Source organism: Budorcas taxicolor, chromosome 23 (genome assembly GCF_023091745.1).
Source record: "Budorcas taxicolor isolate Tak-1 chromosome 23, Takin1.1, whole genome shotgun sequence".
Taxonomy (NCBI): Eukaryota; Metazoa; Chordata; class Mammalia; order Artiodactyla; family Bovidae; genus Budorcas; species Budorcas taxicolor.
Genome location: NC_068932.1, coordinates 41,760,693 through 41,786,093, shown reverse-complemented (window position 1 = coordinate 41,786,093; position 25,401 = coordinate 41,760,693). Strand labels below are relative to the sequence as shown.

Sequence of the window (25,401 nt, the reverse complement as noted above, 5' to 3'; positions counted from 1 at the left end):
AGGCAGATTCTTAACCACTGTCCTACCAGGGGAAGTACATATATCTTTTTCATTTAGAGCTTTCTCTGGATATATGCCTAGGAGTGGGATTTCTGGCTCATATGTTAACTCTATTTTTAGTTTTTAAGGAACATTTGTACTGTTCTCCATATTGGCATCACCAATTTACATTCCCACCAACAGTGTAGGAGTGTTCCCTTTTCTCCACATGCTCCAACGTTTGCTATTTGTAGATATCTTAATCATGGCAATTTTGATCTGTATGAGGTGATAATTCATTGTGGTTTTGACTTGTATTTCTCTAATAATTAGTGGTATTGATTCATGTGTCTATTGGCCCTCTGTGTGTCTTCTTTGGAGAACTGTCTATTTAGGACTTCCGCATTTTTTTGAGTGATTTTTCATTTTGTTTTGTTTTAATTAAGCTGTGTGAGCTGATCATACTCTCTTGGTAACTGTAGCATTGTAGTAAATTTTGAAGTCAGATAGTGTCAGTCTCCCAGTTTTGTTCTTCTCCTTCAATAATTTCTCATCTATTTGAATCATTTCCCTCCGCAAATAAAGCTTTCAATCAGCTTGTCAATACCCACAAAATAACATGCTGGGATATCAAAAGGAGTTGCATTGAATTCGTAGCTCAATTTGGGATCTTGACAATACTGAGTCTTCCTGGCCGTGAACATGGATTGCTGCTCCATTCACTTAGCTGGCCTTTGATTTCTTTCAATGGAGTTTTGTAGTTTTTCTCATAGAAATCATGAAAAAATTTTGTTTGATTAAACCCTAAGCATTTCATTTTGGGGTTCTAAAGTAAATTATATAGGTTTTATTTCAAATTTTTGCTTATTCATTGCTAATATATAGGCAAGCAATTGACTTTTGTGTATTAACTTTTTCATTCTGCAGCCTTACTATGATCATGTATTACTTCCAGTTGTTTTTTTTTTAAACAATTCTTTCATATTATCTAAGAAATGATCATGTTACCTGTGAACAAAGTTTATATCTTCCTTACCAATCTGAATGTTTTTTACTTACTTTCTTTGCCTATTGCATACTAGAAGCAAAACTTTTCGGTAGTCAGTATGATACTGAAAATGAGTAGTAAGAGAGGATATACTTGCCCTGACCCAGATATCTGTGGGAAAGCATTGTCTCTCAGTAAGTATGATGTCAGCTATGGGGTTTTTATACATATTCTTTAACAAGCTGAGGAAGTTTCCCTCTGTTCCTATTTCACTCTGAATACTTCTGATGAATGAGCTAAATTCTTTCAAGTGTTTTCATGCATATATTGTTCTGATCATGTGATTTTTCTTTTTTGCCTTTTTGATGTCCTAGATTACAATAATTGATTTTTGAATGTTGAACCAGACTTATGTACTCATAATAGATCCCACATGACTGTGAACATAATTCTTTTTATACATTGCTGGATTCAGTATACTAGGATTTTGTTGAGAATTTGTACCTGTATAAGTTTTAAGTTATTTCAAAATAATTTTTTTAGAAATATCAGAAGTTATGCTTTCAATGATACCATTGGTCACTTTAAGATTCCAATTACAGTCTTTGCAGGAGTGTTCTTAAAAATTAATCTTAAAAAAATTAATCTAGAATGCTAGGTAAATCCATAAAGACATAAAAGATTCATGGTTGCGAGGTAGTGTTAACCTTCCAATTGGATGGAGGGGGAGAGGGATGACCATATATGGGCACGTGGCTTCATTTAGGGCTGCTGAAAATTCATTGCAAGTTGACAAAGATGGTGGCTCCCCAACATGGTGATTCAGAGAAGGCAATGGCAACCCACTCCAGTACTCTTGTCTGGAAAATCCCATGGACAGAGGAGCCTGGTGGGCTGCCGTCTATGGGGTCGCACAGAGTCGGACATGACTGAAGCGACTTAGCAGCAGCAGCAACATGGTGATTATACCAAATTCCACTGAAGTACACTTTAAAATGGTTCATCCTATGTTATATAAAATCCACCTTGTTAAAACATTCACGCAAACAAGCTAATCTAGAGTGAATATCTGTTCCAGTTGTTGACTTCGTTGGCCGACATGTTTAGCATTTCATCTACTTTATGTGTTGTCGTTTGGTTTCACAGGTCCATTTGGAGTGGGACGTTTTTGTGAATCTCCGTGTCTTTCTTCCTCTGCCCTGTCCCCATCCTCCATCCCCACACTCTCCTCTCCTGTCTTAGCAGTTTTGCAGTGACCTCCATGTGACTCTTTCCTGGGCCATGAGCCCAGAATCAACTGAACCTCCTGCAGAGAGACTGGGAAAGGGCAGCTCTAGTAGGAGATCCGATCAGAGATCCAAGAGTACCAGCTGGGTCTGTCTTGTGCCTCCCACAGTGGGGCCCCAGACCCAGCAGATTTTCATCAGCCTCTCTTGGCTGATGGTCATTGGTTGGGTTGATGCTCATCAGTCCCCATGAGGTTGGCCTGCACCTGGTCCTTCCAGTAGGTCCTGCCTGTGAGAGAGACAGGGGGGTCCCAGCTCCCATGTAACCCCTGAGCTTCACTCCACCAGCCATTAGCATTTCATCAACGTTTCCAGGTCTTAGAAACGTTGCTCTTCTATTTGGAGCCACTTGAGCTTTTGATTTTTCTCCCCTATGTTATCCATATTGTCATGCATTGAATTGCAGGGAGGTTTTTACCCAAAGGCCAAGGAATGTTTCTCAAAGTGACTGGAAACTCGCCTTTGTAAGAGCTGAAGTTGGGAGCAGTGAAGACGGCAAACCGCTGGCCTGGACCAGGTCAGCCAAAGAGGCTCCAGAGTGACTCTAAAGTGTGAAATGACTTAGTTTTAAAACAACTGAGCCTATTTAAAGTCTTGAACATGTTTTTATGTTTACCCCCAAAGGAATTCAGAACTTCCCACTGTAAAATATGTTGATATGGCCTATTGACTATTTTGATTTAAAGACACTTGAAAAAAGGCAAATCCAGAAAAATAACAATGTACACACATGCACACTCTGACCTTCTTTGTTTTTCTTATAAGCAGGAAATAAGTTGCCATTGAAATGCATCCCCTTTATGCCAGAAGGAAATAACATTCTTATCATCAGGACATAAAGTTGAGTCCAGAGAATTTTACACACAGAGATCTTGATAAAATCATCCTATTTTATCCTCCCCACATGATGTAGTTACTTTTCCACAGTTGCTTCTCTTTGTTGAAACACATATAGAAGCAAGTAAATTTCCCAATTTGGGGATTTTTCATTTCTTACGAAGTCTCCCCTCACATTATGTTCAACTTGCACTAAATAAGCTTGTCTGCTTTTCTCCTGTTGAATTGTCTGCTGTCAGCTGAAGTCACAGGCCCTGACACATAAAATCCTAATAGGGTAAAGGTAAACTTTTGCCTCCCCTTCAAGCTAAACTGGACTCCAGTTCAACAGCCTTATCTCCAGGAATGGTGTCCATCTGCTTTCCCGTGTTAGAGAACAGAGTCAGACACATTACTGACACAGTTACAAGCTGAGAACAAGTCCAGGGATGAGCCCTGGGCCTTATCTGACTGCTCTCCATCCCTGCAAAGCTCAGCCCAGGGTGAGCTCAGCGCCAGGGGCTTTGTGGACACAGCCTGTTAGCAAATGCCAGCTGGTCCTTCTGAAAAGGCAGACAACTCCCAAACGCCTTCTTCCCTCCAGGGAAGTCAGAGCAAGACTAGCCTCCCTTCCAGGAATCTCCTCCTGAAACGGGCTTCCTGTTAGAACTGGGTCCTGAGACTCCAGCCACCAGGGACCCTTCTCGATTAGAGACTCTTTTTTTCCATTTCTTCTGCAGGCAGAGACTGAACATGAGTGATGACTCAACATCCTCAAATGGTGCTGGAAGACAGTGTCCAGACCACTCCAGATCCACACTGACACACATACACACACAGGCACGCACAGACACACAGACACACATACCGCGAAGGCCCACATGCTTTTGTAACTCGGGGTCTTGATCTTGTCCACAGCAAAACCTCAAGTTTTCTCACCCATCTGTTCTTGGCTCCTAGAGATCAAAATCACAAAAATGACCAATGACCTGAGCCACGGGTGGTCTCCCAAACTCTGTGCTGGGACCAAGGCAGGTAGCAGCCACCTTAAACCCTGCACTGTGACCTGGTCTCCTGCCTCCATCTCCTTCCTGTCTGCTTTTGGTGGTTGTCATGGGAAGCTAGACACCAGCTCCCCTGCAGCCCTGCCTCCAGAAGTCTAGGTTGACTAACCCTCCCAGTTTGTTGGGGACAGAGAGTGTTCTCAGGACACAGGAGAGCTGTGCTAAACCAAGAAGGTCCCAGGAAAGCAGAGGTGAGTGGCCTTCTCCCAAACAAGAGTGATTTAAATGAGGATCCACTGGCCAAAGGACAGAGGACAGAGGTTTTATTGGCCACATGGCCAACCCTCTGCCGCAGCATCAGCCTGGCCCCTGTCAGCCTGGTGGGAGATGCCTTCACAAAGACTTCAAAGGTTCCCACTTCCTGTATTCCCTGACTCTCCACCAAATCCACTCTCCTCCTCACACCTCCCAGGAGACCATATGGGAGGAAGGAGATGTGTCCAGGGTCACTGCTGGTTTCTCTCCTGTGACCCCTTGTAAGCTCCTGACATTTTACCCTCTCAACCCACAGTCCCAGCTTGACCCTCAGGCCAGCCTCGGCCTCCTGAAACTACCTGCTCCATCAAGGACTCGTAGCAAGAAGGAAATGTCCCCAAGGCTCTTCTACAGAGGCTGTAATGTGTCCTGGGAGGGGAGGCAGGCAGATGTGGGGGTGGGTGGCAGTCTGCCCACCCACGATCACCTTGCCTATGAAGACCGCCAAGGGCTGTGAGTGGAAAAGGCTGGGAAGCTGTGCTGGTCCTGTCTGTCCACTGCTCAGTCCACAGTCTCCTCAGTCTTGGGGTCACTACAGAGCAGGGCCCCAAGGCCATTTCCATTCCTGCGGGAGCCCCTCTAGCCGTCCACCGAACACGAAGAGGCCCATGCTGGGTGCAGCCCCGGAAACAAGTGACCAATCTGGCAGCTGCTTTGAAAAAAGTTCTTTATTCAGCTTGCCCTATAACAAGGAAAGGCTAAGATATATACACCACGGGCCAAAGAATCTGGTTCCTAAAAGGTCAGAAAAGAAATTCTATCCACAACGAGTGCTCCTAGTGTGTAAGCTCCCAGCTGCAGGCGGGATTTTTAGGTCCCCGACCTGCTTGCCTGACATTTTGTCCCTGCGCCGAGCCTGTGTTTCGGAGGAAATCTGTGCTCATCTTTCTCACCCCCCTCCTCCATCCACCCCCACCATGCACCAGGCCAGAGTTTAACACTGTTATGTGCTCTGGGTACCAAGCTCTGGACACTGGTTTCTTCCCTCCTCACGTGCTCCAGAGCACAGGGACTTGGGTCTGAGCACCGCGTCCTCCTGCTTCACATCTTAGTGCTTGGAGGCTGGGCACGGGCTGCCCACACTCTCCGCCCCAGTGCGAAGGCTGCCACGGCCACGACCATGACCACGAGCACCCCGGCAAAAATGGTGGCACTGTGGTAGCTCCCGTGGGTGCTGGTCTCCTCCTCCGTGTCCACCACCTGCCGGTCTGGGAAGGAAAGGAGACTCGGGGTCAGGATGAGCCCAGCAGGGAAGGAGAAGGGGAGACAAGTAAGGGCTAGGTGGGGGAGGGGGTGTCCCAGGGCACGGTGATGGCAATCAGAACCGTTTGGTGGGAGGGAAGAAAAATAAAGGGAGAGAGGTGTGCTTTTCAGGAAAGTGAGGCCAGATTGCCCCCACCTCAAGGCAGCTGAGTATCAGCCCTGGGAGATTTCACAGTGTCTTGTCAGCTCTCAGGAGCAATGAAGGATTCTAAGCAGAAGGGCAGAGATGGGCTTTGGGATAGTCTTTCTGGCTGAAGGCTCCTAATGGATGTGAAGGGAGGGAGTTGGGGCATTTGACCCCATCTGGGAATGGCTACAAAGTCCCAGCAAGAGGGAGAGACACAGGACTTAAGTTACTGCCCTGCCTGTGGTAATAGAGAGAGGGGAGAGATAAGATTGGTCCCCATTGGCACCCTTTGCCTGGTCCCTGCCCCAACTTCCTTCTCTCTGTAGCTCCACCCCTCAAGGCGGGTGACATATGATGGAGCTGTGTCTCCTCCTGCTGGAGCTGCAGGGGTTTTGATTTATTTAGTTCTATCTCCTGGCACACAATAGATCTTCCAGAGATGATCTTCCAAAGATCACACCAGTCCACCCTAAAGGAAATCAACCCTGAGTATTCACTGGAAGGACTGATGCTGAAACTGAAGCTCCGATACTTTGGCCACCTGATACAAAGAGTCAACTCATTGGAAAAGACCCTGATGCTGGGAAAGATTGGATGCAGGAGGAGAGAAGACGAGATGGTCAGATGGCCTCACCGACCCAGCAGACATGAGTTTGAGCAAGCTCTGGGAGATAGTGAAGGACAGTGCCCGACTGAGCGACTGAACAACAAAGATGCCTGGAATGCTGAAAATGTGAGGGAAGAGCCTGGAAGCAGCCAGACTAGGGCAGGGCCTGGGTCTGGGCCTTGGGAGGGAGGGAACTGTCAAAGAACCTCTGTGAGGAGAAGCCTGTGCCTTCAGGGGGGTTTGTGGCAGCTACTGCTGCCCCATCACTAACGCCACCACATTTGTTGACCTGGCCCAGCCTGGACCAGAAATGATGGGAATCCCTCTGCAAACATAACCTCATCCACACCCACAACAGAACAGCACAGCAGGGGAACTCTGCTCCCCATTCCAGGTGCAGAAAATGAAATGGCTTTTCCAGGGTCAACCACTGGGAGCTGTCAGAATAAATCAGTCCTGCCTGCATCTACACGGCCCTGCACAGACCCTGAGGTCACGACCCTGAGGAGAAAGTTTGTCCTCATCATAGGTAATAACGTGATCATTAATGTTAACATTGATGACAATATGATAGGAACAAAATCACTGCTCTTTGCAGCCAATGACTTGTACCAGGCAGAGGCCAAAGCAGTGTAACTAATGGTGTTTTATGTAACCCTCTCTGCAGTCCTAAGAGTATTAATGTTTTTGTTTCATGGATGAGTGTGAGATTTGTATTCAGAACCCGCAGGATAAAGGTGTCAGGTGTGCTGTGTCCCAGGTTAGAACTGTCTTGACCAAACCCCTCACATGCATCCCCCCACAGACCAGAAGCCCTTACAAGAACATGGGAACCAGGTCTAGTTCAACTCTGTATCGACTCTGTGTCATATAGCACAGGTGCCCTATTCAAGGGGAAATAGGACACCCACAGAAGCAGCCTGAGTCCCTGTGGTTCACGGTCCAGGGCCCAGGCAGATGGTGGGGTGGGAGGGGGGCCACCTACCCAGCTTCCTCTTCTGGGGCGAGGCCTGCAGCTGGATGGGTCCCAGGACGACGTCCACCTTCTCCTGGTAGGAGCTCACGTCCCTCTTACCCCTCACAATGCAGCCTCTTTTGCAGCGGGAGAAGGGGTCATACGCCCTGCACACGACCATCTTGCACTTCAGGTACACGGAGGGGAAGCGGTTCAGGAAGTGGAAGGAACTGAACTTGAAGCGGACGATGTTGGACGAGGGCTGGTGGTAGGGTCGGTAGGTCTCATCCTTCACACACCTGGAGGAGCAGAGAAGTCGCCGTGAGCTCTCAGCAAGGCACTGCGCTCCTCATGCCACCCAACCATGCACGGCACGTCCTCCGGGGAAGATGGCGGTCACCAGGCCACTTGCTGCCTTCACAACCCTCCTGTGGGCCACCTGCTGGGCAGGCTCTTTGTCCACTGCCCCATCTACCCCTGTTTAACCTTCCCAACAGACTGGGATAAGGGCTTCACTACGCTCATCTGATGGCTGAAGAAACTGGCTCAGAGAGGTGCGATTTTCCATCCAGGGTGATGCAGCTAGCATGGCGCTGAGCTGGTTTCTCAACCGCAGTCTGCTTCAAAATCAGTGTTGCTCCTGCTATGTGCATATCTTTGGAACCTTAAGGCTCGCCTGGAGTTTAGTCACTTGGTCTAATTTTACTTTACAGCTAACCTGCTGGATGGCAACTGACAACTCCCTGAGTTCTCCAGATACCCAGAAATGATAGCCTGGCTGCTGAAGCCTGAGCTGCTGGAGCCCAGTCTGCCTTCCTTGCGCTCTGGGCTAGCTGGGCATGAGTTTATCAGGTATAGGCCGAAGTCCACTCCCAGAAGATGCAACTTACCCGCTCCGGATGAGATCGTAGGTCAAAGATGTAAAGTCATTGGGATTCGGTGATGCCACACAGGTGTCCACAAATAAGGCTAGGGAGGCTCTAGAACGGAGGATTTCAGCCTGAAGGTACAAATTCTGGTTTAGGTCCACATAGTATGGGCTGCTGGTCACCGGATACAGGAACGAAGAGGACGTATAAAAGGAAATGTTCACGTCAAAATTGCCATATTGTATGTTCTCAACCTCGATGGTGTCATTAGTAACATAGATCGTGTTAACCCAGGTGTTCTGGAGCATCTTGCAGCTGACGTGAATTTGGAGGTCCCTCTTCCTATTGATGATGCCGCTTGAAGCAGTCACTTTGAGGAAGTTGGAGTAGGTAATGGTGTCATTATCCACCTGGAGGGGCAGGAAGGAGAGCAGACTCAGGCAAATGTCATCCACTGAGGGCATCTCATTGCTGGTTTGGGTTAGGAGGAGATTGAAGTGATGCTGCAAGACTACAAAATGCTCCCAAAGCCTCAGAGAGATGGGAGGTATCTGTCACTATGGCTACTGTTACCTGGGGTAGACACACTTCCCAGCAAGGTTCCCTCCTTTCACACCTCCCCTTTCCTTTGCCTCATGATACAGACCACAAGGTTGGTGGTCCTCCCGGGAGCTGCTGCTCATGGAAGGATGGGTGTGTCTGGATGACCCCTACCCTGACTGTATGACTAAGTTGAGTTTGGTCTTCCTGGCTCGGGGCCCTTTGGGCTGTTCTCTTTCAGTCTCACTCTTGCTGGGAGAAATAAAGGGAGGCAGTTGTGAGGGAGGGGCGGCTGGCAGGATTCGATTTCACTGTGCTGTGGGGATGCGTGTAGCTGTTGCAGCTTGGTGTCTGAAGCTGCTGGAGCCCAAAGCAACAGAGATCCAGACTTACAGCCGTGGCAGCTCTCTGACCTCTGGGCAGGAACCTCCCCAGAGGCTCTTATGGAGCACGGGGTGGGCGCCATGGCAACACAGGAGCATTTCCATCATGCTTTGCCTCTCTGCTCCCCAAACCACAACACCATTTCCTACTGCACCTTTCAGGAAGCAGCAAACTCATGATTGTTGGTGTCTCATGCTGCTTGATGGGCTTACATCTTGTAAGAACAACCTCTCCAGGGAAAAGAGTCTCGCAACCTGATGCTCTGTGAGCAACTCAAGGAAAGGGTGATGTCTAAGCATCTCTCTTTTCCCAGAGCTTGGTAGTGTTGATGATAGCATTATTAGCATCAATAAAAATTCATGGAATGGAGGAAAGACCTGGGGCATAGAAGCCCAGCAAAAGTACTGTGATGAAAGAAGGATGGAGCTGGCAGTAGCAAGCCCAAATGGCCAAAAGGTCACAAGTGAACAAGTGCCCCTGGAAGCCCCACGGTCATGATCATCTGGCCGCAGGTGAGCTGAGCACAAGAGCAGCATTTCCAGTGGAGACAGGGGAGTGGGGAGGACTCCCTCCCAAATGCTGTGATGGTCAGAACCTTGCCTGGTACGAGTTCCCACCAGCTGTGGGCGCCTTTGCAGGAATGGACACAAAAATAGTGGCCTAGATAGAAGCCCTTGTAAAATGTAAGATAACCTTACTCTTAAAAAAAAAATGGAAGAAGGACTTCCCTGGTGGTCCAGTGGTTAAGACTGTGCTTCCGATGCAGGGGGCGAAGGTTCAATGCCTAGTCAGGGAACTGTGGTCCCACATGCCCTGTGGCTGAGTCAACAACAACAAAAAAAGTGAGTCATTGAGTCACAGTCATGTACACCGTGAGGAACAAAAGTGCATTTCTGGCCATTTGGGAGATTAGACAAGTTCCCTTCTGAAGCCAGCACTTGTACAACCTAAATATAATTATTCTTTAGAACAGCATGTGTTGCAGAGGCTTTCACTCCATATCTGAAGTTGTAGAGCTCAGCTCTGAGTTAGTCCCTTCCAGAAAGACTTGTGAAAAGAGAAAAGTTTAACAGGTAACTAAAGTGGTTTTAGTGGAGAAGGAAATGGCAGCCCACTCCAGTACTCTTGCCTGGAAAAGCCCATGGACAGAGGAGCCTGGTAGGCTACAGTCCATGGGGTCACAAAAAGTCGGACACGACTGAGCAATGTCACTTTCACTTTCAAAGTGGTTTCGCTGCTGGGGGAACCTTGCCTCTTCTCTCACCTTGGTTTCCCTTTTTTTCTGTCAGAACGAGTCTCTGGGCTGCAGGGGATGCCAGAGCCTGCACTTTGGCCTCAGGTCTGGAGGAGAACCTAGAAGGGGCTCTATGCCTTCCAGGCCTCCATGGGAACTGTTACTCGCTCAGTTGTGTCTGACTCATTGCAACCATGTGGACTATAGTTCACCAGGCTTCTCTTGTCCATGGGATTCTCCGGGCAAGAATACTGGAGCGGGTAACCATTCCCTTCTCCAGGGGATCTTCTGGACCCAGGGATTAAACCCCAGTCTCCTACATTCCAGGCAGATTCTTTACCACCTGAGCTACCAGGGAAGCTCCTATGGGAAGTACGCTGTATTTACATTTTCTTTTAAAAAATGGGGAACTTTTTATTGGCGTGCCAGTGATTAGCACAATAAACCACATAAATGTTGTCATCCTGTTACTCCTTCAAAGCTGAACTGAAGTGTCTTCAGTTTGGACATACACATGGGAGTGTTTTTGAATCCATATTTGTCTCTGGTTTCCATGCTCAAGCTAGATTCTGAATGCACACCAAGCCACGTGGCATGCGGGTTTAGTTCATGATCATAAGAAGCAGTTCTGACTTAAAACTAAAATTCATTATTAGACATCTGCCCAGGTGGCACTAGGGGTAAGGAACCCGCCTGCCAATGCAGGAGATGCAAGAGAGGTGGGTTCGATCCCTGGGTTGGGGAGATCCCCTGGATGACAGCATGGCAACGTACTCCAGTATTTTCACCCGAGAAATCCCATGGACAGAAGAGCCTGGTGGGCTGCAGTCCAAGGGGTCACAAAGAGCCGAACACTACTGAAGTGACTAAGCACGCACGCCCACACTGTGCAAGGCATGGGATGGATGGGGAGGGCAGGCTGTCCTGGCCTCTACATTTGCCCGACACCGCCTAAACAGGGTACCTGGAGGAGATGCAGAAAGTTTCAGCTACAGGTCACACTATCCTGTCTTTGAATCTCGGCTCGTGACCATGTGGCCTTGAGCAAGTGGCTTAACCTCTGTAAGCCTCTGTTTCCTCTTGATTAAATGGGAATAAAGGTTGTCTCAAGAATTTTGAAAGTCTCGTTGAAACTCAGAGTTCGGTGTCTGGCACACAAACTAGCCGTTAGTAATCTGATTATAAAGGCTTAGGCTCCGCACCAAGGGGCATAGGCTGTGGCAAAGATGAAGGAAATGTGGGCCTGCCTTGGAGGCATGGTTTGTAGAGGATACAGGTATTTAAATAAGCAGAAGAATAAGAATTAACCTATGTGGCCCATGACCATCCAGGTTAGAAGACCAGGGCTACCCTGTGGCTTTGGCATCTCCTAACAGAAAATGAAGGAACACAGATGGAATAGCCCAGACATCAGAGGCTCCAGGCTGTACATTTGGAGCCAGGAGGGGTGGTTGCCTGTGGCAGACCGACTCCCACTGACTAAACTCAGGACTAACCAGAATCCAACATGACTGATTTGCAAAATGTAAAAGCCAGGTGGACTAGAGTGTTTGCAGGGCGTGACTCATCTGTACGCTTCTCTGCACTTATGCCTCCATGACCCACTCAGGTCCTCCCAGAAAGAGATCCGATGGGAGCTGGGTGACTGCAGTGTTAACTGCAGACCCTCGGGCCCAGGCACCCGTCTGCCGCCCACAGGCTCATCTGGTTAGCTAGTTGAGAGTCCCCTGTCTCTGTCACTGTTCCTTGTGACTGGAACAGACAAGGCACAGCACCCTCATGGCCCCTTGCCTGGCACACAGCAAACAGGCAGAATGTCTTTGGTGACTGACAAACCCTCTGATCGTGTGTGTCACACACACTGTACACATTTGAGCATTTCATGCTGTATGTTCGCTGCAGACTAAACCTAATAAAAATCTTCCTAGGTGGCTCCATGGTACAGAATTCACCTGTGAATGCTGGAGACGCAGGTTGGATCCCTGGGTCAAAAAGATCCCCTAGAGTAGGAAATGGCAACCCACTCCTCTTGCCTGGGAAATCCCATGGACAGAGGAGCCTGCGGGGCTACAGTCCCTGGGGTCCCCAAAGAATCGGACATGATCCAGTAACTAAACAACAACAAACCTAATAAAAGCATTTGCTCTGTGTCTGTTCCTTGACATCATGAGAAACGCTGGGCTGAGTGCAGCACAAGCTGGAATCAAGATTGCTGGGAGAAATACCAATAACCTCAGATAGGCGGATGACACCACCCTTATGGCAGAAAGTGAAGAAGAACTAAAGAGCCTCTTGATGAAAGTGAAAGAGGACAGTGAAAAAGTTGGCTTAAGCTCAACATTCAGAAAACTAAGATCATGGCATCTGGTCCCATCACTTCATGGCAAATAGATGGGGGAACAGTGGCTGACTTTATTTTTGGGGGCTCCAAAATCACTGCAGATGGTGCTTGCAGCCATGAAATTAAAGGACATTTACTCCTTGAAAGGAAAATTATGACCAACCTAGACAGCATATTGAAAAGCAGAGACATTACCTTGTCAACAAAGGTCCGTCTAGTCAAGGCTATGGTTTTTCCAGTTGTCATGTATGGATGTGAGAGTTGGACTATGAAGAAAGCTGAGTGCTAAAGAATTGATGCTTTTGAACTGTGGTGTTGAAGAAGACTCTTGAGAGTCCCTTGGACTGCAAGGAGATCCAACCAGTCCATCCTAAAGGAGATCAGTCCTGGGTGTTCATTGGAGGGACTGATGTTGAAGCTGAACCTCCAATACTTTGGCCACCTGATGCAAAGAGCTGACTCATTGGAAAAGACCCTGATGCTGGGAAAGCTGGAAGGCAGGAGGAGAAGGGGATGACAGAGGATGAGATGGTTGGATGACATCACCGACTCAATGGACATGGGTTTGGGTGGACTCCAGGAGTTGGTGATGGACAGGGAAGCCTGGCGCGCTGTGGTTCATGGGGTTGCAAAGAGTCGGACACGACTGAGTGACTGAACTGAACTGAACTGAACTGTTCCCTGAAAGACAAGATCTGGAAGTGGTTACTTTGGTGGCACTCAAAAATTCAGAACTAGAATGGAGAGTTTGAAATAAATTTGCATGGAGTTAAATGCAACAACTCCAAGAGTGCCAGCAGGGCTATACTCATCATCCCCGACATTCTCATCATCCCCCCTATACTGCTGGCAGTAAGAGGCCCGACATTCTCATAATCCCAGAGCTCCATCTGCCTTTTGCAGGCATCGCCCCCACCAGGCTGGCCCATCACACACTGACTCTCCATTTCTAAGCTTTGCAGAAATGGAATCACAGGGCAGGGGATCTGGCATGCCTGCCTTCTTTCACCCATTGCCACATTTTTGAGATTCTCGGAGTCTGACGTCAGCCCTGCCACTACCTATCTGGCTAAGGAGCCTTGGGCAACCTGCTTGACTCCTGGAAGCCCAGTTTCCCTGCTTTTCAAGTGGGATGACAATGAGGGGAGGCTTGTTGCTTGTATCTTGTTGCTGGAGGACTTCGGGAGTTTTACCAGGACTAATCTCAGGGTCTGTCACTTGTAGGGTGACAGGATCGAGGAGTTTCCCGGGACATGGGACTTCTCCTCGCTAAAATTGGCCAAGCCCCAGGTCAGCCAAGACAGCTGGTCACCCTAGGTGGTGACAGTCCAACAAGTGGCACCTGCAGAGGCGGATGTATTGTGAAGCTAATAAGCTTAAGGGCTTCCCTGGCGGCTCAGTTGTAAAAAGCATCTGTTTGGGTTTGATGCTTGGATGAAGAAAATCCCCCGGAGAAGGAAATGGCAACCCATTCTAATATTCTTGCCTGGAGAATCCCATGGACAGAGGAGCCTGGTGGGCTATAGTTCATGAGAGCTGGACACGACTTAGCGACTAAAAACAATTAAGTTTAGGCTTCAGCACCCCCATCCCCACCCCAACCCCATGCACAGGTCCTCCCAGGGGTCAGCAATGCGCTGGCATCACCATGCGTTTCTGTAAGATTTCTAAAAGTAAGATATGCTTGCGTTCTTTCCACAAAGGAGGCACCCGTCCCTCTCACCCACCCCAACCTCGACCTATGTAAGCTCTAGGACCTTCAAAACCTGGAACTGCCTCTGGGAGTTGCTACTGTTCTTGCTGACCTGATGGCAGCCTACCAGGCACCCTCTCTGCTGGACACTGTGGGAGAAAACTCCCCACTGACCTTCTTTTTCTGTTTGAACGTGGCTGCAGCCACATCATGACACCAAGGAACACATTTATATCCTCACCCAGATTATGTTCTGGTTATACCACAGTCATGTTTTCTGGGTCCCCAGGATTTCCAAAGCATAGCAGCCATTGCTAAGAAAGCTTGCTTGGCAGGAGGTGGGGGGAGGCTCCAGGCTTACCTGCTGGGTGGTGCCGCAGCCAGAGTAGGGAATCATGAACGTCACCTGGCTCGACGTAATCTGGGGCTGACACTGGTAGCTTGTGTCCGAGCCGGGAATGGCAAGGTCCCTGGCAGAGTAGCCCAGGGAGTGGAGGTAGCTCGTCTTCACATTGGCTTGCATGTGATTTTGCAGGCAAAGCAGCTCTGGGGGCCAAAGGCAGATGGTGCAGTCAGTCAGTGCACCTCCCGCTAAGCCCACAGAAAAAGACTGAGATGGCTGACACATGGTCTTCCTGTGGACACAGCTCACCACACCCCCAGATGCCCTGGGGCTCAAGTCAGTTTCATTCTCCTGAGACCCCTATAAGGGCACAGGGACAAGGATTCCTCTGATGGAGAAATGGAGGCAAGATGCAAAACAACAAAATGTTTCTGCCAGGTTGCCATTTATCCTTTTGGTAGGATAACACTTGGGCCTCGCTGGTGGCTCAGATGGTGAAGAATCTCCCCACAATGCGGAAGACTCAGGTTCGATGACTGAGTGGGGAAGATCCCCTGGAGAAGGGAATGGCAACCCACTCTAGTATTCTTGCCTGGAGAATCCCATGGACAGAGGAGTCTGATGAGCTACAGTCCATGGCATTGCAAAGAGTCAGACACAGCTAAGTGACTCACACACACACACACACACACAGAGTAACACTTGGGGCAACCTTCAGGGATGTTGGGAAATCAACATCCTTAGCTGTGGACTTAGCATAGGTCCTGCAGCTAAGGGCAGGTCAGTGCTTAAAATCCTGACCACAAAGATAGCCAGCACATCTCCTTGCTGGCCCCTGGTCAATCTGTACATCAGTCCATTTAACAGATCCAACCGTGGCCACCAGCCTCTGCTGGACGTGGCTGAGAGAGCAGCTCAGACCACTTTCAGGAATCAGCCAAATGTGCTAGGTCTCAGAACAAGGCCACAGTGTCCCACACTCTGGGAAGGCCACAAGGTCTCAAGCCAGGTGGTCCCCTCTGCCCTTGGCACTGACATCTCACTGTCTGATGACAGCATCCTCTCGCCCCTTCTGCTTCGTCTCTGCTGACCACAGAAAGGCCAACCCACCACCCATCAGCCAGTCCTGGGGAGCCGGAGTCCCCGGACCCCTTGCTCTTGGCCCCCTTCTGCCCCACACCAAGCCTTGATGACCTGACGGGGCGGCTCTCTTTTCTCCTTCCACAGCCCTGGGATGGCTGAGCCACCAAAGGCGCTCAGAGGCGTCACCCCGGATGGGCGAGGACTTACTTGTGTTCCCATTGGAAGGAATGGAGAAGTATTCAGCTGAGAACCCTCTCTTGGTGACGGAGGTGTCGCTGACGAAGCGGATGGAAATGAAGTTGGACGATGAGGTGAAGGAATCCCTTGCCCCGTCACAAACCCGGGCGAGCAGCTGGGAACTGTGGTGGGGGCCGTCGTACACTTCGATGTAATCGTAGTTACAGCCGCCTTCCAGCCTGCAGAGATGGAAGGCACAGTCTGGCTTCACTTTCAGCCAGGATTTGATGCCGGCGGTCAGAGGTGTTACATCTCTAAGCCAGAAACTCCAACAAAATTAATAATCGAAAGGAATAGACTTTCATTTTTTACCGGAGTAGAGTCAGTGTATAATATTACACAAGTTATGGGTGTAAATATAGTGATTACAATATTTAAAGGCTATACTCCATATATACTTATTTAAAAGATATTGGCTTTCCTCCCTGGGCTGTATTGATACCATAGAGCCTTGTAGTTTGTTTTCTACATCATGGTTTGTACCTTTTCATCCCCTACCCCAAGTGCCCCTCCCCAACCCCTCTCCCCACTGGTAACCACCAGTTTGTTAGACTTTCTTAAATCCAGTGGAGGTTCATCCTCCCATGACCTCCATACATCGCTCTTAGTCCTGCCTTTTGGGGTCATGCATATGAAATCTACAGCTGCTCTCTTGACAGCCCTTCACAGTTCATAAGAAAGAATGACATCCCACCTTCAACTTTTTCTTTGATCAAAAAGACCCCAGTTTCCCATAGAATTTTTTTCTTAAAATCCATGAATTCATAGTGACAGAAGCAAATAATTGAACAAATAAATACTGGGCAAGTCAGATAACCTCTCTGCAGCTCAGATTTCTTATTTATAAAGGTGAAATCTCCCAATGCAAGTATACTAAAGAGAGCGATCATGAGGCTCTAACAGTGGAAAAGTGCTTCCTAAAATGCCACAAATGGTGGTCATTATTATTAAGATGCTGGCTCAGAACTAGTCACGGTCAACCTTCCTCTGTAGAATTTCATGAGCTTTAAGTACAATCCCCCAAATGAATAGTAATGATGAAGAGATTAAAATAGCATCATATCTTTTGCAAAACTCCACACGAATTTCCAAGGCAGAAACTTCCAGGCCACTGCAACCAGAAATCTAGAGAAAAAACTACTTTGTTCAGTGGTGACTGTTAGAGAAAAAATGATGGTACCGCTTTCCAGGACTCTACAAGCTACTGGTGTCTCTGTGTGGTCACCCCAGCCCCTTGAGCCAATCATATATCCCAGTGGTTCTGATGTTGTCTCCTCTTCTTAAAACAAGGATTCCCACCCTTCATTGGATGAGCAACAGATAACCTATGCTCTGCCACAGGAATTATTCCTCTTCTGCCCGAAACCACTCCCCCAAGAAAGAGGGAGCCGAGAGAAAAGAGTTCAGAAAAACTAGTGAGGTTGTTAATAGGATTCTTTGTGCTATTACTACTTCTAACAATAATCCCTCCCATTGGTTTGCCCAAGTATTTTCATATATTTCTCCTGTGACTTTCCCAGGAACCAGGAAGGGAGGGGAGTGGGTATTTTATTATCCTCTTTTGAGGCTCAGGAGAGTTAAATGATTTCCTGAGGTCACGCAGCAAAGTAGTGACAGGCCTGCAACTTGACCCAGGACTCTGATCCTGGAGTCCCCTCCGCAGCTGCTCCTAGGCTTGGTCAAAAATGGAACCCATAGGAAAAAAAAGGGCAGTGGGGCAAATATCTCTTCTGAAGCGCCATTTCTCTCCTCCTAAACTGTCTGCAAGGTGCTCACCACACCGTCACACGCACTTACTGGACATCTCTGAAGGTCACAGTCACTCGGTAGTTGTTTTGAACTTCAATGTCCCACACACACTTGGCGTTGTTCGGATAGTTCCTAGGGTAGAACGGGCTGGAAACGTTCCCTGAAGCTTGGGTCAGGAAGCCTCCGCAGGAATAATTTGCTGTTGGGACAAAGGGAGAAATGCCGATGACCCGCAGTGTACACCGTGCAGTCACACGGGGGAAATCCACCAGGAGGCGCCTACACCTGGACTACCTACTGAGGGTCAGGGCGGTGCCCCTACAGCGTGGCTGTACTTAGGGAAGCCATCTCCTCACGGTTCTCCTCGTCCCTCCCCAGTGTCACTGTCATCAAGGAGAAGGGAAGGGGGACTGGTCAACGGGGCTCAGAACTTACTGGCTGGGCTGGTGACGTCATAAACAGGATCTGTTGACAAACAGAAAAGATAATGATCAGTTTCCTGGCACCCTTGGCTCAGCTGCTGAGTCCCTGTCAGCTCTGCGCTGGAAATGTGCCAACCCCAGGTTCCCAGCGAGATGCCAGATGCGGGACTTGCCCTCTGGGAGCTCACAGCCTAAAGAAGAGGCTGAAAAAGAGCGAATCCCAGCGTCCAGGGATGGGACTGTGATGGAGCAGAGCCCAGGAGGTGCTAGGAGCTGGGAGATTTGGCTCCTGACCCAAACTGAGGAAGGAAAGGGGACGGGTACACAGGGAGGTGAGGCCAAAAGGTCAGAAGTGTGTTCCAGGCAGAGGGAACAGCATGTGCGAAGGAACATGCTGGTATGAGAGTAGGTATGAGAGTAGCTGGCATAGCTGGGGAGCCCCGATGTGGGTGGAGCAGGGATGGGAAGGGTGGCAGGAATCAACTCCACAATGGGAAAGAATTTGCAAGCCCTAGAGATTACCCTGAGCACTGAGGATCTGTGTCCAGATGGTGCTGAGGATTCCGGCCTCGAGGCAGGGACCGACCTTGGCATTTGAGGAAGATACCCTAGAGCACTGCAGAGAATGGGTCAGGGGGAGGGGCAGCCTGAAGCTGCTGCTCTGCTATAGGAGACCAGGTGGTGAGGAGGGGAGGCTGGGGATGCAGAGGAGAAATCTGGGGCATGGTGAGGGGGCAGTGAGGGGCGGTTCAGCACCCACTCAGAAGCAGGCTATTGGGAACTTTTGTTGATTACATGCCAGGTTCCATCCAGGCTGCACTGACCTGGGACTAGTGTCCCAGACAAGGGGCAGGACCTACACAGTGGGAGACTTCACCTAAACACTGACCAGAGACCCGAATCGCCGGATGGCCAGGTGATTAAAGGACAAAGAAGAGCCTGGAGAGAGGCGCAGCCCTCCTGGGGTTGGGACATCAGCTACAGAGACGCCACGTGGCAGGAAAGTCAGGAGCGGTGAACTCACTGGAGAGTGAGTGCCGTGACTGCAGCCCGGAGACCAGCAGCCAAGCCTGGGGAGAGGAAACCCAAGGCCTGCGGGCCAGGTGGGAAAATGTGATACTTACTCGGAGTGGTTGTAGTTGTTGAGGGCAGCCAATCTAGAAAGCAAACCAAGTGATTTTAGGATATTGCTGGATCATGTTTTAATTCCATACTCAAGAGTTTGATGGAGAAAGTAAATTGTTCTCCTTACTTCAGGACTTCTCAGAGACTTGATTATACCAATTTACACTATGACCAGCCAAAAAGGGTTAGAGAACACACCACATCCAAACATACTTGCACCAGACATTATCCTTGTGTCATAAACATCATTTGGGGAATTGCTCTCAACATGAAGGATTATTTAAGAGATAAACCTCTGTAGGGCTGCTATTCAGTCATGGTTCTAAGATGGTGACAGTACTGCATGGCAAGACTGGGACCCTTATTTTCATAGAAATGATCAGAGGACCTAATCCTCTCCACCTGACAGCGGCTCTGAACAGGCGCAGGCAGCAGGAGGTGGCGGGGGACCAGAGGTTCCTCCAGGGACAGCTGAGTGACAGCTCTGGTCCTGGGGACTCAGTGGGTCACTGAACAGCCTCCAGAGTCCTCAGAGGTGCCGGGAGCCAGCGTGAGGAACTCTGCCCGTGGCAAAGGTCATGAGGAAGGAGGCTTCGGCATACGCAAAGGCGGGACCGAGCCTCAGGAAATCCCCTGTTCCCGAGTATCTACCCCCAAAACCAGAGTCTGCCTACTTTACTGCTTTAAGCTCCCACCTATACCTCTGACTTTACAGGGAGCTATCCCCCACCACCTCTATCGGAGAAGGAGTTAACCTACAGCTCCAGTTAATAAAAATTCCTGGGCGTGACAGGGGTGTCTCAGGTCAAACCTCTCTGGTGGCAGACTAGCTTGTGTGACAGGATTATCCACACTCTTGCTACTATGTACATGATTGTTTACAACCTCTCAATCATAAATAGCACAGAGAGTTTGGAGTATTTTGAAAGTCTTAGCATTGGGTTTTTCTAAACATAAAAATCATGTTGGTGAAGAGTTTTTCATTTATTGGGCCAATGTTCGCTGCTAAATCTCCATATTCCCTGCCCTTATAATGAATATAACTAGCATATAGGAGAAATAAGTATTAACCTTTAAGATTAATCATGTTAACCTTAGGCTAAGTAAATTCCTTTCTTAATTGTAACACACTACACCCTCACCTTATAGGAATGCAACTTTATCTGGTACCTTCAGAGGGTGGTGCCTGGTTTAAGAAAAATCACCCCTGGAAAATAAGTTTCTGGTTGACTGACCGTTATCAGAAAAGAACGGATCATAAAATGTTAGCAGGCCCCCTGGCCAGAAAATGATGTAAAACCCCTAAGACCTTTCTGTATACATTTATATGAAGCACCTGATTTTGATAAAGGTCAGGACTATTGACCCCCTTGTGACTTTAAAATTTCCATTTGTCTCTATGTGTAACAAAAGGTATATAAGCAAACCTGAAAATAAATAAAACGGATCAGTTTCTGGAAAGACTGATTTCCCCGTGTCGTTCTTTCTTTCCCCTTCTGGCTGAATTCCCATCTGGAGTGTGGATGCTCGCCATGTCTACTTACTTGCCCTGGCTTCTAAGACCCACGCGAGAGGGAGCCCAAGGTGGGGCACCCTCCGCTATTCAAGAGGGCACCGGTGGCCTACGTAGATGGTGCAAATTCCTTGTCTTGGAGTTTTATTGGTATTCCACGTAAACCAAGTTATTCAGCCTCTTTTTCTCCACTAGTATTTTCCTACTACACTATTTCTTTCTAATCTCCCTCCATATCTTAAACAATTAATTCCTAGGATGCTGACTCCGTCCCCACTTCAAATTCCCTGGATCCACTAGGTCTGGACCCTGACACGGAGGGAAATGACTCCCCAGGAGGAGGCTGCTCTCCTATTGGAAACCTGAGAGGTGGAATCCCGGAGAGGATTTGGTTGGGTGGGACTGCAGGGACTCACCCGGAGTGGAGGAATTGGTCGGTGCAACTGCAAGAAAGAGGAAGCGTGATCAGCCTCAGCTCCAAGTTGTTACTTAGTTGCTAACTCCTCTCGGGCACTTTAAGGACCCCATGAACTGTAGCCTGCCAGGCTTCTCTGACCATGGGATTCTCCAGGCAAGAATACTGGAGTGGGTTGCATTTCCTTCTCCAGGGGATCCTCCCAAACCAGGGATCGAACCAGCATCTTCTGTTTTTAGGTGAATTCTTTACCCTCCAAGCCACAGGGTAAGCCCATAAAGCAAATGGGAGAGTAATGGTAAGCTGGATAGCAGCTGAGCGTTCAGCACAAGGACCAGAGATGAAGAGGCCTCTGCAAGGTCTCCTGGAGTGCACAAGTCAAGGGGTACTCTGACAAGCTCCTGCCCACCCCCACACCCTGAACTAGCCACAGACACCATCAGTCACTGGCCTCCAGTTTCCACCACTCCAGTTTCCAGCAACTCAGAGGTGAAAGGGGCCTTCCGCAAATGACATCACCCAATACCTGAGCAAATGACTCCAGCATCTTCATGGTGGCCACAATTGTGGAAGAACCAGCCTCGGTTCCGGCACTGCCAGAGATTAGACTCCGCCCCTGAGCACACCACGTCATCCAAGGTGATGGGGCCAGAGCCAGAGCCAAAGTAGGCATTTCCTGGGGCTGAGACTGCATATCCACAGCCCAGCTGTCTGCACACCACCTGGGCATCTTGAATGTCCCAGCTGTCATCGCACACTGTTCCCCACTGGCCACCATGGTAGATTTCCACACGCCCAGCACATGTGGGATGGGAGGAGTTCCAATTCACCAATCTCAAGCTGACGTCTGAAAGACACACGCCGTAAGTGGTGATGACCCCATCCCCCAGCAAATACCCAAAGCCAATTAACCCCTGGTTCTTTCCCCATCCCCAAAGTCACCCAATGACACTGATCAGTGAATAATCAGCTACATGATCCACCTGGAAGGGGCCCTTGACATCACAGAGTTCAGATCCCTCATCTTCTAGATACATTCTTTTCTGTATACGCTTCCATATTCTTTCCACACGGTTTATCACAGGTTACAGAATATAGCTCCCTGTTCTCTACAGTGGGACCTTGATGTTTATCCATTTGAATGTAGTAGTTTGCTTCTGCTAATCCCCAAATCCGCAGCCATCCCTTCCCCAAAACCCCATCCCCTTGGTAACCACAGATCTTTTCTCTATGTCTTGTACTCACTTCTTGGAAAGGAGTTATACCAAGCAGAAAAACCAGCGTTTTGGACACTGCCATCACTCCGAAATCGAACAGTCAATCGGTTGGAATAAGAAGTGAATATTTCCCTGGTGTAATGACAGATTCTCCTCGCTGAAGCATTGCTACTCAGTGGGCCATTAAGGATTTCAACATAGTCAAAATTGCAGCTACTGTGTTTCTCCAACCTGTATGGAAAACGGGATTCAGGTCAACATCAGGATGTCTGCTGCTCATAAACTTTGTAGATATTTTGGACTTTATGAGAAATGTCCTTGAGTCTAAGATCTTCTTCTTGCTCTTCCTTAATCAGATCAATGTACTGCCCAATATTGAGACTGATACTTCCTGGTAGGGAATCAGAGAAACCTGAAATGTAGTCCATGGCACCCGAGGTGGGAAAGCCTCCCAGCCCAGAACCCAACCCAAATGACAAGGTAGTCCACAGAAGACGCCTCCTTTTCCAGGTGGCCTGGGGGTTACTTACTGCAGACTGTCGAAGCCCAGGTTTATGAGGTAGCCGGGTTTCACTTGTATTTCCCAGACACAGTCGGCATTGTTGGGGTAGTATCCTGGGTAGAATGGGCTGGAAAAGTTCCCACTGGCACTGAATAAGAAGCCGCCACAACTTGGAAAGGAACCTGCAAAGCAGAGAGAGAGAAACACCCCCATTGTGGCAGGTCTCTGGGGGTGTTGTGACCAGCGGTCATCTTCTGGGTGAGTGTCCTCAGGAAGTCCTTTTCCCTCCAGCAGGACTTCTCAGTGCCTTGACCATTCCCACCTACTTGGAGACTGGTCCAAAGGACTGGCGTACACAGCAGCACACCTTTCCATTTTTGGCACCAGATGTTTTCAAGGGGCCCTAAAGATCATTTGGGGATCACTCTCAATGTGAAGGAGCATTTAACAGAGAAAGCCCTGTAAGGCTGCCACTCCATCTGTTTCGAAAATGGTCACAGTTCTGCATGGCATGAGTGGGACACTTATTTTCATAGAAATGATCAGAGGACCTAATCCTTTCTCTCTCACTGAACAGGCACAGGCAGCAGGAAGTGGCAGGGGACCAGAGGTCTCTCCAGCGACAGCTGAGTGACAGTCCTGGTCCTGGGGACTCAGCTGGTCACTGAACAGATTTGAGTCCTCAGAGAGAAATGACTCCCCAGGTAGAGTCTGCTCTTCTCCTTCTGGAAACCTGAGAGGGTGGAATCCCAGAGACATACCTGGCTGGGTGGGGCTGCCGGGGCTTACCTGGAGTGGAGAAGTTGATTCCTGGTCCTGCAAGAAAAGAGGAAGCATGATCAGCCTCAGCATCCACGATGGGCTGCAATGATCCCATCAGTTTCCTGAGAGAGATGCTGAGTGCCCAGCCCCTCTGTGGCCAGAGAAGGGAGGCCTAGGAGTTGCACCAGGGAGCTGCATAGGAAACATCCATCTCACACATCATTCTTCACAAACAACAGCAAATATTTGGGCAATTTCACTCTTACAAACTTGATATCCCCTCCTCAATGTAAGGGATTGACCTTGCCATTGGCTGAAGACGACCATCACTGAGAGAATGGATCATGGGGAGGGGGCAGCCTGAAGCTGCTGCTGCTATAGGGAGCCCAGTGGTGAGGAGGGAAGGGTGAGGATGCAGCAGAAAGATCTGGAAGCAGGGTGGGGTAGTGAAGGGTGATTCAGTGGCAACTCAGAAGCAGGCTGTTGGGAGCCTTTGCTGGTGACACACCAAACTCAGCAGTGAAGCAAGGTCCATCCAGTTTGTACTGACCCCTGACTAGTGTCCCAGGCGAGGAGTTGGACATAAACAGGTGGTCAGCATCATCTAGAGACTGACTAGACGTAGGAATCTCATCCTGGTCAGACTAGTAAATGACGAAGAAGAGCCTGGAGAGAGGCCCAGCACTCCTGGGGTTGGGACATCAGCTGGGGGACATCACGTGGCATAAAGTCAGGAGAGGTTGACTCATTGGAGAATGAGCACCCTGACTGCAGCCTGGAGACCAGCAGCCAAGCCTGGGGAGAGGAAACCCAAGGTCTGTGGGTCAGGTGGGAAAATGTGTTACTTACTCTGAGTGGTTGTGGTATGTGGGGGCCACCAACCTAGAGTGAAAAAAAAAGTGACTTTAGGATGCTGCTGGAAATTTTTAAATTCCATCATCATCATTTTGGTGGAGAAAGGAAATCCTTGTCCTAATAAGGATGACTCGGAACCTTGACTATTCCTACCTACAGTGTTACTGGCCACGTGGGTTAAGTGCATAGAAGTTCCCACCTGATTCAGGAGTAGATATTATCACTGTGGGAAAAGATCATTTGGGGAATTGCTTTCAACCTGAAGACATTTTTTAACTGATAGATATTTGCGAGTCTGCTACTTGGTCATGGTTCTAAGTGGTCACAGTCTTCATGGCATGACTGGAACACTTATTTTGAAAGAAATGATCAGAGAACCTAATCCTGTCTCCCCTCATAGTAGCTGTGAGCAGGCACTGGCAGCAGGAGGTGGCGGGGGGCCAGAGGTCCCTCCAGGGACAGCTGAGTGACATCCCTGGTCCTGGGGATTCCACTGGTCTCTGTACAGCCTCCAGAGTCCTCGGAGGTAAATGAATCCCTAGGAAGAGGGTGTTCTTCTTCTATAAATATGAATAGTGGAATCCCAGAGAGGAGCCTCACTGTGTGGGGCTGCTGGAACTCACCTGGAGTTGAGGAGTTGATCTGTGCAGCTGCAAGAAAGGAAGCATGATGAACCTAATCATGCAGGCTCAATACAAGAAACCCATCAGGTCCCTGAGATAGAGATGCTGAATGCCCAGTCCCTCCAAGGCCTGAAAAGGGCAGCCTGGGATTTGT

General features: G+C 48.9%; 1 protein-coding gene across 1 annotated transcript in view; it reads right to left on the bottom strand.

Annotated features, from left to right (window-relative positions):
• Positions 1 to 5,340: 5,340 nt before the first annotated feature.
• Positions 5,341 to 25,401, bottom strand: part of DMBT1 (deleted in malignant brain tumors 1) — a 52,478-nt gene continuing 32,417 nt past the window's right edge. Inside the window, 13 exon segments of the mRNA XM_052660824.1 lie at positions 5,341 to 5,596; positions 7,371 to 7,639; positions 8,231 to 8,619; positions 14,763 to 14,947; positions 16,035 to 16,243; positions 17,862 to 18,012; positions 18,249 to 18,278; positions 21,290 to 21,316; positions 21,815 to 22,135; positions 22,534 to 22,736; positions 23,036 to 23,176; positions 24,615 to 24,651; positions 25,248 to 25,274. Coding sequence (XP_052516784.1) covers positions 5,430 to 5,596; positions 7,371 to 7,639; positions 8,231 to 8,619; positions 14,763 to 14,947; positions 16,035 to 16,243; positions 17,862 to 18,012; positions 18,249 to 18,278; positions 21,290 to 21,316; positions 21,815 to 22,135; positions 22,534 to 22,736; positions 23,036 to 23,176; positions 24,615 to 24,651; positions 25,248 to 25,274 — 2,156 coding nt within the window. The 3' untranslated portion in view covers positions 5,341 to 5,429.